General features: G+C 47.7%; 2 protein-coding genes across 5 annotated transcripts in view; one reads left to right on the forward strand and one right to left on the reverse strand.

Moving 5' to 3' along the window:
• Positions 1 to 1,377: 1,377 nt before the first annotated feature.
• UTP11 (UTP11 small subunit processome component) lies at positions 1,378 to 6,713 on the reverse strand. Its single transcript, XM_074807310.1, has 8 exons — positions 6,581 to 6,713; positions 6,435 to 6,496; positions 5,819 to 5,921; positions 5,454 to 5,567; positions 4,607 to 4,700; positions 4,177 to 4,307; positions 2,270 to 2,380; positions 1,378 to 1,666 (listed from the first exon to the last, which is right to left on the reverse strand). Exons 1-8 carry the CDS (start codon positions 6,641 to 6,643, stop codon positions 1,583 to 1,585), a joined length of 762 nt encoding a protein of 253 aa, XP_074663411.1. The 5' UTR covers positions 6,644 to 6,713; the 3' UTR covers positions 1,378 to 1,582.
• Positions 6,714 to 7,530: 817 nt separating this feature from the next.
• FHL3 (four and a half LIM domains 3) overlaps positions 7,531 to 19,808 on the forward strand; it is a 29,763-nt gene continuing 17,485 nt past the window's right edge. Inside the window, exon 1 of one of the 4 annotated variants that reach the window (XM_074807313.1) lies at positions 7,531 to 7,690. Coding sequence is in view for 1 of the 4 variants with exons in the window: in XM_074807314.1 (XP_074663415.1) it covers positions 8,115 to 8,154 (40 nt within the window). In the remaining 3 variants the exon portion in view is untranslated. Of the gene's footprint in view, positions 7,691 to 7,818; positions 8,155 to 9,629; positions 9,996 to 19,808 lie in introns of those variants that run through there. The other 3 variants (XM_074807312.1, XM_074807314.1, XM_074807318.1) reach the window with 3 other exon arrangements.

A 19,808-nucleotide genomic window follows, 5' to 3' on the forward strand; every position in this document is an offset into this window, starting at 1 on the left:
CGGGCCCACCCTGGGCTGCGGCGGGGGCAGCACCGGGCAGCGGGAACGCGCCGCCGCCGGAACCGGCCGAAGCCCTTTCCCGGGGAGACCCGGGCGCGCGAGCAGCGACCGCCCCGCCGGGGCCGGGACGGCGGAACCGGCCGCACGGCGCGAGCCCCCCTCCTGGCCCCGCTCCCGGTTCGCCCCCCGGCCCTGGCCCCGGCGCGGCGCTCTGCTGCCCTCTGCCGGCCGGGCTCTCCCGCCTCTCTGCCGGCGGCTGGGACGGGATTTTCACCGGAAAACGCTGTTTTCAGTCGCGCGCGTTTTCCCGAGGAAGGAAAAGGAGAGACTCTTTCCACCGCCGCGTGTTTATTCCCCCGCGGCCGCCCGGCGCTGTCGGCTCTGCAGAGCGAAGCCCGGTGCCTCCCTTCACCCTCCCCAGGAAATTCACCCCGCGGGCGTCAGCTCGGGCTCCCTGCAGGGGCAGAAACATCTGAAGCTGCATTTGAGCACGTAAGAAGTCGTGGTCTATCTCAGCGAAGCCTGGAAAACTCCCAAAGTGGGAAGAGCGTCTTTTTTTTCCCCCATCCTGCAGGGGCATGTGCTGCTCTTGGCCCTGCACCAGGGAGATAAGAGGAGGAATGTTGACGCCCAGGCTCCCTTGACTTGCCCGAACTGCTCCAGGACACTCAAGGATGCGCCTTCATTGTTCTCCCCCTTCCAGCTACCAACGTTGCCACAAGCACAATATAAACAGAGAGGACAAACTTGTGTCCCGCCCTTGGCTCCTGTAGCGTCTCTCCCCAGACGGGATTTCCAGCATCGCCTCTGTTGGGACTTGGTAGGCGACACTGGGAATTCAGCGTGGCACAGGCACTACCCCATTGTGTGGGAGAAGACAGAATAAGCACAGACAGCTTCTCAGCTATGGAAATTATTCATAAAGGTGAAGTTTTCTTCCTTTTTGTACAGTGGAAGAAACAATTCCCCGCTTCCAGCACCATTCCAGAATAGGCTTGGGCTAATACGGTGCCTGAACTCAGCAACGCGCCCTTCGCAATCCATCTCTTGTTTTAAAGTGAAATACTGCGTGCAGGTAAAGCACAACGGGAAAATTAAAGAGGGATGGGGGGGCGGTGGTGGGGAGTGATATATTAAGACAATATTTCAACTTTAACTTGCTTGAAAAGATAGCTAAAAAAGCTGCCCTGAAATCTCTTACGGTTTTGGACGTGTCACGGTCACCGGCCAGCGCTGAGCGTAACAATCCCACAGCACCTTCTCCATCCACGTGCTGTGTGCGACCCATCTCCCAGTCTCTGACTTGACCTTGACTTTTCAAGGATTGTTTATGGTGTGTATTACTAGGATGTTCAGGCACCTCTTGTGGCTTCCCACTGTAAATACCAAGAGAACAAACTCTCTGATTTATTAATCAATTCATTAGATACAATATATTTATGGCTACCGCAGGCCCACAGTAATTTGTTTTAACAAAGTGCTAGGCTGCAGTGAAAAACAGACACGGTGTATCAGTCCTTCTTCATGAGGAGAATCCTCTTTCCTTCTAATCAAAGACTGTAACAATTATTTAACAGCACGGCTAACGTTTCCGCTGAAATTTGAATTTGTAAATAGCTGGACCATCTGTTGTCTCCTTCTTCACCTTTACTTTATGAGTTTTGTCCTGGAAAAAAGAACAAGAAAAAAATATTTGCTGGCATGTAAGAAAAAACCCCAAAACGTCCTCATATAAATAAGAAAGTCCCTGTCTGGGACTGACAAGGCATTAGTGAGCAATGGTCACTTCCACTGTTTAGGTGGGAATTGTATTTCCATCCGCTCTTTCCACCTTTAGGCTGTCAGGCACAACCTGGTTTGTTCACAAGCACCAGTGAAGGGTGAGTCCCACTCAGACAATTTTTTGATCACTGGGATTTTTAAGGTCTCCTTGTAACCTACAGAAATGGGTCCTTGCCTCTGCTACTTGAAAGTATTAATTTAGTACTTGAGAGATGGCAACAGTATTTTAGAAAAGACTTGTGAGCACCATTTCAAAGCTGAGTCTTTGTCCTTGCTGACATGTTAAGACTTGGACTAGCAGATAAAATTTACTAGCCATGGCACAACTGGAATGCTTCATCTCCTCGGTTTTTCCATACTAAAAGAGGATTACTTATGTTCAGGACTTATCTGGAAGTGTCAGTATAAGATCAGGGCTAAGAAACACATACATACAAGACTAGACCTAAGCAAAACGAATTGAAAGAACCAGAACTAAATCCCTCACCAACAGATCTTTACGTGTCTGGATTTTCTGTGCAACAACAAACATGGCCTTTTCTCTTTCAATGCGCTGCTTCAGGAGGTCATACTGATTCTTCCTTTGCTGGGCTAATTTCTGGAGAAAAAAAAAAGAAGCTGTTTTAAGACAGAGAAGAATAAGACACTATGGTCTGTAACTAATATATTCTGAGGCACTTGGACCTCACAAACATCTTTTACATTTTTAAATCATAATCATATTAAAGAATGCTGCTTCTATTCTGTGGCTGGATTCCAGAGAACCATTTTAACATCTTGATTCTCATACTAGAGATTTTCTAGTTAGGACTTAATCCTTTGTTCTTGATTTAATTTCCTAAATCCAAACATAAAAAACCCAAACTACTTCTAGTTTGGTGGATGGAATTTTATTTTTCTAAGTCCTCTGGATTTCAGAGTTGAGTGCAAGAGAACATTTAATTCCCTAACAAAACCACAGTTTATCCAGAGGAGGGGGGGAAAAAAAAAAAACAAACAACAAAAACAGACAAGTTCCTGAAGTGCTTAGAAATTGCACAGAGGCCTCCCAAAATGCAACTTGTTTCATCACGTTTATCTACTAAGAGTGGATGGCTTTCCCAGCACAAAAATGGTATTACTGCAGGTGTGATTTAAGTAATTAAATTAAGGAGAACAGATCCCAACATGCTTAAAATATGACTCAAGACATTTAGAGGAGAAAACTTGTCAGTCTATGGTTTGTCCAACTGCTTTACTGACAAGCCAAACTGAGAAAGCTGGCAAGAAGAAAGGGACCACAGGGTGTTTGTTATCTGACATCTGATTCAGAAAAAAAACAGGTTACAAATTTACCAATTGGCAGTTTTAGACAACTTTATTTTTACCTTATACATACCAACTCAAGCTCACAGGACTGTCTAATATATCTAAAATAATTAAGCTGTATTTACAGTGTTAAAACTGAGTGTAGCTACTTCTAGGACAGAAGTGCTGTGATATTAAAATATCAGAATTGAAGTTGATTGCATAAGCAATTCATCCTGAAGGATCATGAAACGCTTGAAATTAGGAAGTGAGACTATAGCTTAAATGTCTTTAAGAAAACTGGGGAGACAAATCCTGAATCTCAAGCCACTTCAGGCTCAGAACCTAACTGAAAAATACCATGAGATCGGAAACCCAACAACAGACACATCTATGTTGGAATAAACTTCTTCACATCTCTATTCAGGGGGTGCAAGGGTTTTTGGGGAGGTGTAAAGGGAGACTTAACAGTGGATGCTGCAAAAAAATCACACTTAAAACTGCAACAATCTAATGAAAAGATAGTCCCATAGGTGTATGTTGTGTAACAGAGGAAAATATATCAATTTTGCCAAGGAAACTGCCTAATCAGATCCATTCCCTTCCTTTCAGGCCCACAGGTCACAACTCCTGATTCGTTCTCCACCGTGGACCACGACACAAGTGAACAAGCTAAAGGAAGCATTTCTTTACAGAACGGGTTGTTAGGTGTTGGAATGGGCTGCCCAGGGAGGTGGTGGAGTCCCCATCCCTGGAGGTGTTTAAGAGTAAAGTTGACTTAGCGCTTAGGGATATGCTGTAGTTGGGAACTGTCAGCGTTAGGTCAATGGTTGGACTGGATGATCTTCAAGGTCTTTTCCAACCTAGATGATTCTGTGATTCTGTGAAGTTCTCTATGTCGGTCCAGGAGAAGATCTGACTGTAGGCTCTAGGCACTGGATGATTAACAGACATCCACTACAGCCTTGAGTCACCAACAAAGATGTTAAGACAACAGAAAAACTCTCTTCTCCTCCACAACAGTCCAACGAATCCTCTTGAGTACTTATTATATAAGATGTAAAAAATTAAGAAAACTGTAATACAAATAGCGGCACTACAAACTACCTTTAAGTGGGCGGGGTCAGTAGCTCCTTTCAGCGTCTCTTTCTGCAGTGTTGCGATGGTGGGTCGGTTGTACACTCTATCTACGAGCTCTGGAACAGTATCCAGGTGAGTCACAATATCAAACTCCTGAACTGTAGATAAAAAGAAATTTAGGAATAAACTCACAGGGACTTCTTGGACTAACACTCAGCAAACCTTCCAAATGTGAAGCTTAAGCAGAGTCAGCGATGGAAGCCCCAGCAACACAGCTCCTGCAGAACTGAGGTCCTACCTAGTAATCAAGAGATTTCTAGAGCACCTCAGCTATTATTCCTGAAAAAAAGAGGGTTTTTTAATGATAACAGCATAAAGAAAGCACGATACTATATTAAACGGCCATCAATAAAACATCACAGAACAAGTTTTCTGATAAAACCTATTTAAATCTTACCTTCTTTTTTGCTATCAAAAAAGAACACGTGCTTGCTGGGATTCTTCCCGGCAGCGTCCAGCAGATGGAGCTCCGACTTCAGCCTCTCGATTTTCTGCAGGTAGAAAAGTTAATCTGTTGTGCCAAACATCCGGAACAAGGTAAATAATGTCTCCCCGAGGTGAATTCCTGTTTCTCAAGAGCTTCTCAGGCATCTGAACTCTTCCTTCCTTTTTAATCTTTGAAAATATATCTAGTCTATATTTATGTCATGTCTTCATAACCTTTTCGAGTAGAGGTTAATAGTAATTTCCAGTATTACCCAAGCAAATATGTACAAATCAATATTCAAACCAGTAAGTTATCTGTATGGCAGACAAAGTAGGAATGATTACCATGAAACCACTAGCAAAAGTATGAAGGAAAATTCAAAGCTGACTTTAATTTTTTATCTGCAGTGATGCTGTGTGGATCAACATCAGAGCACAAAACATTTTCAGAAGTGGGTCATATTTCTGTTGATTGCCTGCCAGCCATATTCAAACAACCCACTTCAGTAACAATAATCCTCAATTCTTTATAAACACGAGATGCAAGAGCACAGGTTTAATGTCTCAAATTTACATAAGAAATTGCCATGGTTTATAATAATGCATAGTATAGTATCATTATTCAGCATACCTTTAGGTTCTACATACAGAGCTCCACCGGCACTTACATCTATCATTTCCAGTATTACACAAATCAGATTTGTGTAACTAAATAATAGTTACTAAACATAAGCACAATAGCCAACAACAACAAAAAAACCCACAATAAAAAGAACCATTCTGAGCAAACTGGAAACACTAAAGAAGTGAAGCATTACCTTGCCTTCTGCCACTCTTTTCATTTCCACATATTTAATATCCTGTGTCCTCATCAATTTCACCTGCTCCGGGGTCACTTCATCCTTTGGCTGCTTTATTTTATGGACTCCATCCTGAAACCAGACAAACACAGCACTTAGACAGATGCTGTTCCAGCTGTAGTGTTCCATGGGTCCTAATAATAAAAGCAAAAGAACCTTCTTGTCCTTTGCCCCTCATTTTCTTCAAAGCCTTCTGCAGGCACCAAACCAAATCTGCTAATTTATTTACTAATTCATAAATTAAAAACAAAATGGTAGGAAAAAAAATGATGTTACTTAGAGCACAGAGTGTAACCCTGCTTGAAGGCAATTTAGATTCTCACCTGGAGCTCTGCACGTATCATTTTAAAGTAGAACTCATCAGGATTCTTCTCCAGAGCTTTCTTCTGAAGTGCTCTGAGGGCATTCTGTTTCTTGTGATAGTCACTGGGGAAAAAAAATTAAAAAAACAAACCAGAGAGTTGTTCAGCGGTTTCTCCACATTCACACTCCCTGATGAGATGCTGAGTCCTTCAAAGTGATGCTCAGAGCTTTGAGACAGCCGAGAAGGCTCCACACGTAGAGATGAACATCAACAAATGTCTCCAGCTTTACAGGTTATTCCTTAACAAAGCTGGAAATGAACAGCGTCCCACGGAAATGTTAGAGGAGTGATGGAAACACGTTCACCCGTTCTGCAAAGCTCCCCGAGCTGCTTGGGCCTCCCAAATCTTCTACGGAATCGGCCGTTAAAGATGGAAATGGACACTTGTAAGATTCGTATTAATCACAACGATAACGATTTTGCGGTGCCTTCGCCCTCGCGTTCCCTCTCCCCCCGACTCAGCCGCAGCGATCCTGAACCGCCCGGGCACGTTCCAGCCGTCCCTGGGGGCTCGGGCGCAGCAGTTCCCGGCTCCTCCGCCGCCCCCCGACCCAGCCCGGGGCCCCCCGACTCACTTGGCGCGGAGCTTGTAGTCCTTCTTCTTCTCCAGCAGGCCCAGCTTCTGCCGGCGGGCGGGCTAGGAGGGAAGGCAGAGAACAGCATGGGCGGCCGCCGCCACCGGCCACCGGCGGCGGGGCCCGGCCCGGCCCAGCGCACTGACCTGTGCCCGCTCGCGGTGCGGGCGCTGCCCCGACTTGGCAGCTTTCCTGAAGGCGGACGACATGGCGGCAGCCTCCGCTCGCCTAGCCCGAGCTGCCGGTGCCCCCCCCCTCGCCGCCCCCCGCCCCGCCCGGTGCCTCCGCCGCGCTGTGACAGGCCACGCGCCGCGCACGGGCCGGAAGTGGCGGGTCTCGGGGTCAGAGGTCGCGCGCGAGGCTCGCCGGGAGATGGCGCCGTCTCCATGGCGACGGCGGCCCCGGGCGGCCCGAACGGCTCCGCTCGGCCGGGCCCCGTCGCCGCGGGCGGGGGGCTGGAGCGGCCCGGCCTGGCTTCCCCCGGGGCGGCCCCGAGGGCCCGGCCGGAGCGCGGGGGCCTGCGGCCCTGCCCGAACCCGCTCGGGGGACTCGGGCCGGGGCTGCCGGTGCCCCGAGCCCTGACAGGGCCCCGCCGCCGCCGGGGCCGCGTGGGCCGGGCTCAGCCGCGGCCTCGCTGACGGGTGCGGGACGCGGCCAGGCCCCCGCCCCAGCTCCACGCGTGTTTCGGCCGCGGGGTCGTCGCGGCTGCGCGGGGGAAGAGCCGGCGCCCCCAGGAGGGGGAGCCGCCGGGCTGCAGCAGGGGCCGGGCCGCAGCCGGGGCCGAGCCGCGGGGCCGCCTCGTGTTCCCCCGCCGCCCGCTGGCGGAGAGGAGCCCGCAGCCGGCCGGTTCCCCCGGGGCCCGCCTGGGCTGTGCCGCGGGGACGCGCGGCCCGGGGCGGGCGGGCTCGGCGGTCGCCGGGCTCCGGGGTGGCCATTCGGAAGCGAAGGGGGAGGCGGAGGGGTTAGCGCCGAGCCGGCGGCCGCGGGAGGGGGGGTCCTCGCGGAGGAGCATCCCGCGGGGGTCGGGGACGCCCGGGCTGGCGGGCGCGTCCCGCTCGCACCCGCCGGCGGCGGCGGCGTGACCCGCTCCGGGCTCTCGGAGCGAGTGGTTGTGCGGGGCGGGCACCGGGCGGCCCAGCCCGCCGGCCCCGCCCCGGGCCGGGCTCCGCGCCGCGGGGCTGGGGAGCAGAGCCGCGCCGAGCCTGCCCACCGCCGGGCGAGCAGCGAGCGGGGCCGGGCCCCGGGACGGCGATCAGGTGGGTCGGGACGGGCCGGGACGGGCGGCGGGAGCCGCCGCTGCCGCCCGCTTCGGCCCCCGCAGCCCCGGGCAGGTCGGGGCGGGTCGGCGGGGCTCCCCCGGGGCGCGGGGGGGAGCGGGGGGAGCTGGACGGTGCCTGCGCGGCCGGGGTCGGGCGGTACCGGGGACGGGGCACCCCCACGGCACTCCGGCTGGGTTTACTGTGTCGTTACCGGGGATGTGGCTCGCTCGGAGAGCTTCGCTCCGGTTTGTTCTAGGAAGCACAGCCTGCACCGTTTTGTAAAAGAAAGAGAGGAAAAAAAAAAAAAAAGTCGGCCGTGTCTCTTTCCCAGACTGTAAAGTTGCAGCGCTTAAGCTCTATTTTATTAAGAAAGCTCTGAAACTTCACCCAGCCAACAAACTCGGAAGTAAACTTAAACCAAATGCTCAAACGTAGCGTTGCTGCTTCCACTGAATCCCAGGGTAGGTGCGGGAAAAGACTCCTCAAGGCCTTGCTGTCTTGTGTGTGTGTTAAACAAAGACTCAAAAGTCACACTTTGAATCTTGCTATTGAAAAATAGCTCAGCATCTTTTCAAAATGTTGGGTTTTTTTTTTACTGAACACAGTTTTGTTTCAGATTGCTATGCTTTCTTACAGGTAACGTTTTCTTTTTTGGTTTCCAGTTTTGTCGGTATTTTGTGGTTACATTCATCGCTTTGACTCTTTCATGAGAACTGGTGGAAATGCTGGATATGGTTTATAGTTCGCCTGGGTGAGGCGTGTTAGTAGGAATGACTTTCCACTGACTCAAAGCTCTTCGGATGGCATGTGATGGTGGTAACTTACCTTCACAGTGCAGGCTTTGGTGCTGAGCTCTCTATACTTAGGTTTAATATGTTCACTGTTTTCCAGTTTTGAAAATCATAAAGGAAATCTTTCCAAAGTGGAAAGCCTATCGCAGGGGCGCAGGAGAGGCTGCCCTGGACCAGGCCCGCAGTCTAATGGACGCAGCGTCCTGGCAGCAGCCCAGGCCACTAGTGAACAGTGAGGGAAGGGTGCGGGGAGATTTATTTTACTTTTCTGACTCCTACTGAGTATTAGAAATCTGTGGCTCTTCTAGCGACTACGAATGTGTGATTGTCAAATGTTCCTTTACTGTTAATTTTTGAGAAGTGTTTTCTTGGACATTTCCTTAGGAGTCTTTTCATATTTAAATGTTTGCCTTTGGCATGAGTAATATTTCTCTGGTGTTCACAAAGGTGTTGAAGCTGCCTCATTTCCCTCATTTGCTTTGTCAAAATGTGGTTTAACTTCCTGACAGGCAGGCCATCAGCAGGAAGGGGGAAGTCTGACATCTCTCCTGTCTTATTTTTGTGCCATTTTCTTTCCTTTTCCTAGGATGGACACCATATGGTTCTCTTGCTGGCCACTTCCTTAGAGGCACAGAGTTGTGAGCGTTAGTTTAATTCTTACCCAGCTGGGTCTGTAATTTTGTATAGTTTTAAGACTGGTGGCATAGCACAGGAGACAAAAATATCGGCAATATAGTTAGTTGTGGGCACTAATTATAGTGGATGCTCTACAGCAAAAAGTATGTTTTGGAATGACAACTCCTTAAACCTGCACATAGGGAGTGGTGGGGACACACCAAAGGCAGGGTGGTGGTTGGAAGCATCCAGAATTCCGGAGCAGGAAGCTCTGTGAACAGCTCCAGGGTCTCACTGGATCTCCCTGTTGGGTGTCTTTGAGGTGCCTCCTAGGGAAAATCTGCGCGTCTTGCCTGCCTGCTGAGCAGGGACTGGCGTGCTGGACACCAGGCTGGCTCCTTGGTCTCTGGGAGGACGGTGGGTCACTGCCGTTGCCTCTGCAGGATTTGCAGCCATCTGCAGCACGTCTGCTGTCAGCTCTGCTTCCTGTTTACACTGCACTTCGGTTTAGAGCCGGCTCTGACACAGCCGTGCTGTCCGAGGACACGGTGGCAGCTGGGGGGCTCAGCTTTCCGGGATCATCGTGGGGAAGAAAGGCAGGAGCCTCTTTCCTGGCCCGTGGCATTGTGGTTGCCCTGATGACACGTGTGTTTTTTTCTGTGGAGTACCAGCCTTGTGTGGCTGTAGGCAGCGTTCACTGGGCAACAGATTTCTGAGGGGTGTGAGCTCAGTGATGCTCTTTCGGGTTTTGGACCTAGCAGCTTTAAGACGGAGGTGAACCCTTAACTGACGGAGCCAGGAAAAGCTTCTCTGCGGGCAGGTTACTGAAATTCCCAGTGCACCAACTCTGGAAGCGCTTGGTTCTGTTGACAGCCAGGACTTCTTTGCTCTAGCAGGTAGGATGCTTTCTACTGTGCTCTTAATTGCAGCTGAGCTGATGCTGTTGCATGGCCTGCTGTTTTTTGAAATGCCAGCAGGAAAATTGAACAAATCGATCACTCTTAGTGCTCAAGTGATCCCCACCCCCCTCTCCCTGGAAAAGGACTTTTATGGTAATCACAGCAGTGATACACAGGATTTTCCTGGTGGCCCTCGGGGGCCCTTGTTCGTGTCCGTGGGATTTTCCTGTCCTTGGCTTGCATGAGGTCATGCTGGAAGAGCCCTCAGTGCAGCAGTAGCCTCGGGAGTGAGGCAGGAGTGTAAACCTTTTCGCCTCTGCCTCACCTTTTGTGTGAGAAAGTTTCCACAGACAAAGCTGTTTGTGGAAAACTGGGGACTGGCTGGCTGGTCTGAAGAAAAGCCAAACTTCTTAATTGGACAAACAGCTTCATTATTTCTTGTAATTGCTCAGTAAGGAAACTGTTTCTCCTTCAGTGTTCAGTATCCCTGGTCAACACCCACTGTTCTTGGACTGCTTGTGCCCACCATGGAGCACCCACCTTGCTCCAGCAAGAGGTGGTGTGAATGACCTTTGTGGTTCTGTTCAGTGTTTGACTCCAGAGTGCAAGCTGCTACACCTCATTCCTTAGGGGACTTTGACTATTTCTGCTGAAATAGGTGCAATTTTGATGGCCAAACTGGAAAAATTCAGAGAGAACTTGACAATGTTTTGCCTGGTGATGTCATGAAAACAAATGTAAGCATTTCACTCTATTTTTAAAAAAAAAAAAAAAAAAAGGACAGCTATGACAATAGATAACAGCTGCATCTAGGAAAGGGAAAAGACTGGTTGTTAGGGGACAGAGAAACTTTACCAGTATTATTTAGTCTTCAGATGACTACCAGGAGTTTAGGATCACCTTTAAAGGACAGGGCATTCAGGTGTGAGGGCTGAGAGTCTGCAAGAGAAGGGGTTCAGTTGCACATGCTTTGCTGGGCTTGGGCCCCACAGCCAGACAACAGCTCTGCTCCCCGGGAAGCTGCCACAGCGTTCTCCGCTCTGCTCATTCGACAGGGAGGAGGTGGCACTTCCCGTGAGGCTGCTATCTCGTTACTAGACTTTGTCCATTCAGAAGCAGTGGGTCTTTAGCTACAGTTGGAAGGAAAAATGCTCCATTCTGTGGAGATGTAGTTGCTGAGAAAAGTTCCTTCTCTTCCTTCCGTTTTGCACTGGTTTTGCCAGGTGTAAAATACAATTGTCAGCAGTTTACAGGGAGGGGGAGTGTCAGTTTTCCTGTTGAAGAAAATATCAAGGGTCTGATTGTGAAAGGAAAGGGGAAATTGATGAATGCCACATGGCTTCCACCTTCCTGTATTTCATCCTAGCAGAATTGCCTCTGCTGAGTGACTCACTTTGTGTCTGTTGGTATTTGCTAAATGGAGAACAGTTTTAACAAATGATTCTGCCCTTACTGAACAGGAGCCCACTGAGAGGATAATATTACTCTGGGAGGAATCAGAAAGACATGTCCATTAGGGCTAAAATCAAGAGTTATTTAGAAATGTTTTAACACAGAATCCAAATAGCAATGGAATAAAAATCCTGAAATTTATGTTCTTGTTCTTAGTGTCTTGTTCACTTTGGCTTTATTTGGCCTGTGGTCATCTGACTGTTAACTCATGTCATTTTTTATTTGCCTCTGCATATATTACCGTAGGCTGTCCTAGGCTTGCAAGTTGCAGAGGTCTTTTATGTAAAGTATTTCAAACCTTTCAAATACAAAAAAAATAATTCTTAAATCAGCACCATGGATAAATATTAACTCCAGACGTTTCTGATCGGTGTCATTGCTGGACAAAAGTTTATGTTTATGCCAACTTGCCCAGTGCCAGTTCTGTTCAGGAATATAAATCATCTTTCAGCACCAACCTGGTGGCTGATGCCAAGGACATAATCTTAAACTGCTTCCTAACTTAGTTTTGAACATCTGAGCTGTAAGCCAGAGGAATGTGCTGTGCCTAACCTGGAGCTGTTAGCAGCCTCCAATGTCATAAATCCAGCGAGTGGAGAAGCCGGTGCAGGTGACTGGACAGCTGGAGCTGTTTTCCCTACACAGGAGGGGCAAAGGGACCTCTGAATAGCTCAAGGAAATGCTCGGTGTTGTTGGAACGGCCGCGGATCTGCTTCCCTAGTGCTTCCTTCAGCACATGTTACACTTGACCCTGCCAGTACTAAACGCCAATAGGAGTCAAGTCATTGTCCCCAGTGGCAGATTAAACTGCTTGGCCATTGTTGAGAGTCCAAGATTTTCCTCTCTCACCCTGTTTAAATGACTGCTTGGATGTGCAGCCAAAGTAAACATGAGCTAGTAAAAAATGTCGAGATAACATACAGACTAGCTGTTGTGGATTCAACAGGCATGCTGTAGCACAAAGATGTGTGAGTTTTGCTTCCATCTTTTCTGCTTTAGTTTTGAAGCTCAATAACCTGAAAAAGAGGTGGTGCAGTATAACTTCCTTTCTACTGTGCTAGGGGAGCTGTGTTTATGTGTATCCTTTGAATAAGGAAGGGGTCTGTCAGGCTGCGGGGGATCTCGCGCCTGCCTTGCAAGGTATAGTGCGGAAACCCCAGGCTTGGCCCTTCCTCACTTGAGAGCTGGAGGTGCCGTGGCAGTCCATGCAGCCTCGGAATATCTTCCTGTATTTCCCCACGGTCCATTTCCTTGTTGGCAATAAATGCGTTTTCAATTGACTTTTTACTTTTTCATTTACTCAGTACACAGCCTGTGAATGAAGGTCGTTGTTGTGAGATAACATTGAGATCTGTAGTCTGCAGGGGGTTGTAAAGAGGTGAGGTATCTACATGGCTGTCAGGAGTGCCTAAACTTATGGTAAAGGAAAGAATGAAATTGGGAGGGGATCAAAAATCTTTCTGTGTGTGAAGACACTGTGGAGCGGTAGGGGTTGGGTTGTCCCTGTATTCCTGTGACGCAGTGCTGTTGGATACTGTGTTATGGTATAAAAGCTGCTGAAGCGAATAGCAGGAGAGGTACTAGAATTGTTTGGATTTACAACTGGTTTAAGTGCTTGTATGCTGCTAGCATACGTAACCGCTGTGTGTCTGAGGATGGCTGACCTGCCGAAGTCCTTTTGCAGTGGCTCTCTTTGCTTTCCTCTTGTGGGGTTGGCAGGCCTGTGGCTCTGGTAGGATGGCGTGGTCTTGCACTCTGTCCTCCAGCCTCTTCTGTAGCAGGATGGCAAGCGGTGATAAAAGGTTATAGAGAAACTGAGGGCTGAGAGTGTGATATGACATTAAAAGTTTAAAGGCTGCTGGGCAATAATTACCATAAATGATGCAGACAAGTCCAGATCTAGGAACAGTTTTTCCTCTTTCATCCCAAGCCAGTCATGGCTCATGCTGACAGCACACCTGGAAATGAGGTAACTGAATACTCTGCCCACACTGTTCAGATTTGCTGGGGCTTGGGCACAAGTGTAGCATGTGTTTTCTCTGCTCCTGGGCAACCTTTGTTCTCCTGCAGCCCGGAAGTCTTACTGATGAAATGAGACAAGACAGGGCGCTTCTCTTCCTTTCTCGGGAAGGATGCTCCTAAGCCACCCGTGGTGTGACTTTCCTGAGAAATGCCCTTTCCAGATGCAGAGATCTTGCTGCTGTTGGAGTATGAGGCGGAAATACTTCCAGTGCTGCCCGAACATGTTATTTAGGTCAATTGCAAGGAAGATGGCAACATGAATCAGAAAGGGAGTTGGAAGAGGAGGAAAGTCATTTGACAGCACCTTGACATCTGCTGCCAGTGCAGGATTTTTCTCTGCCAGCACAGAAGCAGTTAGAGATCACGTTCATTGCCTTCTGTGCTCTCTGTACGCTCCTGTAACTGAGTAGCTGGACTGGAAATGAAAGAGGAGGCTGCAGACAAAAGCCTTGCCTTTATCACTCTGCATCAGTGTACCTGTTTCCTGGTGTATAAACTAATCTCTCTGAAACAGAGAGATAGAGCAAGGTGTCCTCCTTATCCCTCTGGAAAACAAGATACATCAGAATAATTGTTCTAACTGCATTCATTTTGGGTGAATGAGTCTCCAGAAGATGCTTTTGTGGAGGCAGAGTCATCACATTTTTGTGGCAACTGCTCGCTGGCGGAGCACTGGCCGAAATCACTGGGATGATTTTCCCACCAGGTAATGGGCAGGCGGTGCCTGGGGCCCCGCGGCAGCACCCAGGAGCGCAAGGGGTGCTCGGGGAGTGAAGCAAAGCCAACAGCCGGAGTGTGCTGGGCCGGCTGTTGGGCCGAAGGGATGTCAGCGATGGTGGGAAACCTCCGAACAACGTCCCGTTGGGCAGGGCTTTGCCGAGCACTCTGCTTCCCTTCCCAGAGGAAGCAGCCTGAACTTACCCGTTGCTCTGTAGAGACCTGTAGGCTAAAACAAATTATTCTTACGCAGTAGAAAACATTGGGACCAACCTTAACTGATGAAGCAATTTGCCAGCTTTTAGCCTCAAGGTCTCTAGTCCCTCAGGGCTTTCCAGCGTAATGACTTGGGTCGGTTTCCCAGAAAGATTCTCTTGGATATGTGCTGTTGGCAATGCTCTGGCTCATTACTGGCCATTTTATTTTTCCAAGAGCCAGCTCTTGCTAGCTTCGTTCTCACAGTATTGTTTTCTTTCTAGAAGAAGCTTTTGCTGGCTCTCCTAAACTATCACATGGGAATTGCTTACTAGCTTAGATTTTTTTTTTTTTTTGTTTTGACCCAAAGCTGCGCTTCGCTCCCCTCTGTAACACTGCCAACATCATTTCCAGTCTCTTTTAAGCATATGTTTTGCAATAATATCTAAACTCTTGGCTCCAAATAACTGCCTTACAGAGAGATTAGTATCTTTTAACAAAGGAATTGAGAAGCAAATAGTGAGAACAAAAGCAGTGTCTTGAGAGCCTGTAAGACTGTCCTGACCTTTCCCGAAGGCCTCAGCCTAGACTTCAGCATTTAGCTAGCAGATGGCAGAAATCAGGGTGGACTTTAGTTTGAGCAGTCCTCTGCCCAGTCACTGTGTTTGCTGGAAATGTGCTCTGCACATTGTTGCCATCTGGTCTTGACTGTACTATTCTTATAATCTCCAGGGAGCCTTCTCTAGCAGAGCTCATCTCTGATGGAAGTCCTCTTTGGCTGACCTTGCACAGGGGCTAGTATTAGCAGTGTGGATTTTTGAGATTTGATAGCAGCAGTCTTCATAGGAAGAAAACTGGCTTGGGAAATGTTTTGTCCTGGCTGAGAAAGAAGGTCTGCCACTTGCCAGCTGCATTCTCCAGGTATCCAGCTAGGTACATGGTATTAAACTAGAGAGTAAGTCAATATTAACATTTTAAAAACGTCAAGAGAAAGTGCTACAGGAATGCAAAGGCCTTCAGAAACCCAGCTGAAAAATTGCCTTTGCTTTAGATGAGAGAACTAGAGGTAGAGGTGGGAAGGAAGTTGTGCAAGGCCACTCAGGAATTAGCAGCCGTGGTGGGAGTATACCCCGTATCTTCTGATGTTCAAAAGCTCCTCCTTGGTTCGCATCAGCGCGTGTCTGGGAGGCTGTGTCTGATCCTCAGAAATAAAGACTGACGGTTACAGAATTGGTGTCTTCAGAAGTGACATTTCTCTCCTAATTAGCACATTGCTCAATTTGGGTTACAGGTGAGTTGAGTTCCAGTTGCTCTGAGCATTTTTATGAGTTTGTTGCTTGTTAGTGCATATGACTATATATGAGTGCACAAAATAGCACCGGGATTAAATGTATTTGCTTTTGTTGAGTCTTTAGCTACAAAGTTTTGGGGCAGAATAGTAGAAGTGTGTAAAGCTGATGCTCTGATGGACGTTAAATGAGACTATCTACACTTACATTTCTAGCCTCATTGATTCTTCCTTTGTACTGCAGCAGTATCACAGATTTGGAGGTTGCAAATTTAAATTAAATTTGTGCAAAATTACTTTGGGGCAACTTCTACTTGGGAATCTTTGTTTTTGTCCTTGTGAGTATAAAACCTGATGCACCAGACTAAAATAATGCAATCAGAATGGGTTTATTAGAAATGTTTCCTAATCCCTCTGAATTGTGATTCTTAAAATTTATATTCAAATGTCTTCTGCCACACAGGCGGAACGAGGGCTCCAAGTGGTATGAATAACTGCTCTTGGCAGCAATATTTACCAAAGTAGTAGCTCAGTTGCATCCTGTACGTTCTGACCTGCCTGGGTCACAGGTCGTCCATTTGTACCAGCTGCTGCAGTGTCCCAGAGAATTTCCTGCATTGCTTTTTAAAGATTTATATATGCAGGGACAAAAAATAGATCAGAAGACTTGCCTACACTGTGAAGATCCTTTCCTGCTGTTATGTGCTGTGTAGCCACCTTTTCCTCCAAGCTCCTTCCAGCTGGCCTCATCTCTCCGTGCTGTTGCAAGGTTTTTACCTTTATTTGCGTGAGTGAGCCTGGAGTTGTAGTGGTCTCTTCTGCTCCGCTTTGGTAGGACAGGCAGTTGAGATGTGTTGAACCTGGAGCTGAGAGTCGGAATTGCAGGGAGCTGGCTGACAAGTGGCTGCTTGCAGAGGGAGGCAAGAGGCGGGTGTGGGGGTCCCAGCACGAGGCAGAACCTTCACCTGAACCTGCTTTTCAGAGGAAGTGAGCTGGCTTTGCCAGAAATTATGAGAATGGGTAGGTGCCCAGCATCCCTGGAATTGAGAGGCCAAGATACAGGCTGCCAAATACAAAACCAGGGCAGGAACAAACCAACCCCCCTCCCAACCTCTGTTCTGAGGCTGTCACTGCTCTGGCTTGCTCACAGCGTTTCCGGGGTGGAAGGGTGTATCCCGGCGTGCACGCGCGGGCTGTGCTGTCCTCTGGGAGCAGGGTGTTCCCCTGCACTCACAGGCCCCTGCTCCCTTCTAAACCACACCACTCTGTGCTCCTGACGCTTTTATGACGGATTGCTGAACACTGAACCTGTGGCACCCCTTTGTCTTCTGCTCCCTCCTGCCTGTCCCCGTCCATCCTTAGTGAAAAGTCTTGTTCTTTCCTTGGCCTTTTGCACTCTCCAGCCGTGCACCATTTGGAGCTCACTTGAGGCTACTTTTGATACAAACTCCCAGGAGAATCTGTGCGATGGTCCCACAGAGGCTCCTCTCCACGTCTGTCCCATTGCAGCTTTGTCCCTTTGTCTCCCAGGCGTCAGGGACTCCTGCCTTTTGCAGCCGCCTCCGGCTCAGCTGGCCGGCCCTGGTTCAGCCACGCTCTTGAGAAATCTTAGTGGAGGGTTAGACCTGGCAGATGGAGGCTGTTACCTCATTCCACAAAAATGCTTTGTTATTGAGAAAATGGAAACTGTCTGAGGTTTGGGAGCTGAATAGAGTCATTGGTGTCTGTTTTAACCGCAGTTTGGTGGTGACTGCTGAAAGTTCCCCTCGCTGAGCATTCCCTTTTCCTACACCCATAATCTTCAAGTCATTGGAGAGCTGCAATGATTTAACTCATTAGCTGAGCAAATGCTGAATACTGTTGCATACTCTGCACAAACCTTGTTAAAACCTCAGTATCTTCCAGCAAACAAAAAAAAAGCTGGCAAATAAATAACCCTTTGCAAACTATTGGCCAGAGAGTGATCCCTGTGGATACTAAGCCAAATTCGACTCTGTTTTTACAATCTCAGCTATGCCTCTTGTTTACTTGATGTTTTAGAAACTGTATTATGATTGTGCAGGAACTTCTTGGAGAGAAAAGGCATGCAGGGAAGCTTATGTTTTGTAATTCTTTAACACAGGTATCTGAATCCCAGTTCTAAAGAGAAATTTCTTTTCATCTGTGATTTTTAAAAGTAGATTTCGGCACTGGGGATTTAGGAGCATAGGAGAAATAGTTCAATCCCTATTTTTAGTCTTTGCAAGCTGGTTTTCATACTGCTGTGAATAATGACTTGGGTTAGTGCAGAAGAGCATTAACCTAAATACAAGACTTGTTTTAGTTCACAGTATTTGTATGCATTTGTGAAATTGAGGCATCTGATACCTCCTGCTAAGAACATTGCATAAGCATTATTCACCAAGCACCCTACTAGAGCTGAGAGCAGCAGTGTTAGCTTTTTGGAAATAAAATGAACACTTCATTTATGTATTTTTAAACTAATGAATCTTAGCAGGCCAAATGAATGTCTTCCAGCTGCTACAGATGGTTTTTACATGACTAAATATTTTGGTGCCTAGAAAAACCTAGAATATTGGAACCACAAGGTATTAAATATTTAATTATTACCCTGGAACGTAAATATGACCTTGATACTTTGAATTTGCTTACCCAAATTTTGAGTGTTCACATAGAAATTCATCATTTAATATGGTTCTGATCTTGTTGTCTGGGAAGAAGAGTGACTACTCAACATCTTCCCAAATTTCTTTAAATATCAGAGTGGGTTTCAGTAACAGGAATTTGCTTAACTGGAGAAATAATTCCAGCTGTTTCAGGCAGAACCCAGGATTAGTATTTTAGTTGTAATGAACTGTTTCCGTTCTAGATCCCTGCTTTCTGTGGGTTTACAGTGTAACCATAAAAGCCCTTTCCAGGCTGAGCTCTGCCTCCTGAGGTCTTTGGGAGGTTTTTTTAATATAAAATGCAAATTGTAAAAACAATTAGCAGTTGATTTTCAGACTGTGTTTTACCAGTTTAGAGCCCATTCTGGACATGTGTTGTTCCTGTAACTGTAAAGCAACCTTATTTCTTGAATGATCCAAGCCCACAGGATTTCCCTCACGTCAGTGTATCAGAGGTTGGGTAATTTCTGTTGTAGTTCTGTGTGGCTGTGGTTCATGCCATTTTCCACTAAAACAGCGTGTATACTAAGTCAGTACTGCTGCTGAAAACTGTCTGGTTTTTAAGGCTCTTCTAATGAAACAAAAGCAATTGAATAATAATATAAAATGTCTATCTGAAAGGCCTAACTTCAGCATGGTTGAAGACAAAAATTCCTCTCCTGAGGTCCACATCTGATGGCAGTATTCCTGGATATTGCTTAGGATGTGAAGAATGTGAAGAAAGAACAGGATCCACTTTTTTTTCTTGCTGAACTTAAAGTGCAAGGACTACTTTTGTCAGCATTGTGATCCCACGTACTAGCCTAAACTGCTGACTGTTGCCAGGCTTTTGACCTCACCTTGGAATTCCACTGCCCTCATTTAAGGAAAACATGGCTTTTTCTATTCTTAAGAACTAACACAGTTTGAACTGGTGCGTAGCTCCTGGTGCTGCACTACTCCAGTGCCTTCTTCCAGCTCAGCATGCTCACTTTTAAGCCCAAAGTTTAAATAGTAGGAGTGACTAGCAAAGGCATGGTGTTACTTGGTCGAAAGATCTGCAGTCTGGATTAACTGTCCCTTGTAACCGCGCAGTACTGTGTCTGTCTGTCATAGAATGGTTTGGGTTGGAAGGGACCTTAAAGATCATGTCCTCTTCTGTCCTTTTTCCCCTGCTTCTTACAGAGTTCAGTTTGTGGAATCTACTTGAATGTAGGTCTGTAACCTGCGTTAGCGGCTGTCAGAGTTTCCAGGCTGATGGGAGTATGTGCTGCATCTCAGAAGGAGAAGATGGACGGGGACTTGAATCTTGGTTCCATTTTTAGTTCTGCCAGGCTTGCCTTGTGCCAAAACCCTCCGAGGTGCAAATCCCAGGAGGGAGATAAAATATCTCCCTGCCCTACAGGTATTATACGGGTAAATAATGTTTTTGCTGGTGACAGCTGTTAGGGAATTGAGGAAACAACAATCCTGTGAGAGGTACAGGATGTC

Source organism: Strix aluco, chromosome 26 (genome assembly GCF_031877795.1).
Source record: "Strix aluco isolate bStrAlu1 chromosome 26, bStrAlu1.hap1, whole genome shotgun sequence".
NCBI lineage: Eukaryota > Metazoa > Chordata > Aves > Strigiformes > Strigidae > Strix > Strix aluco.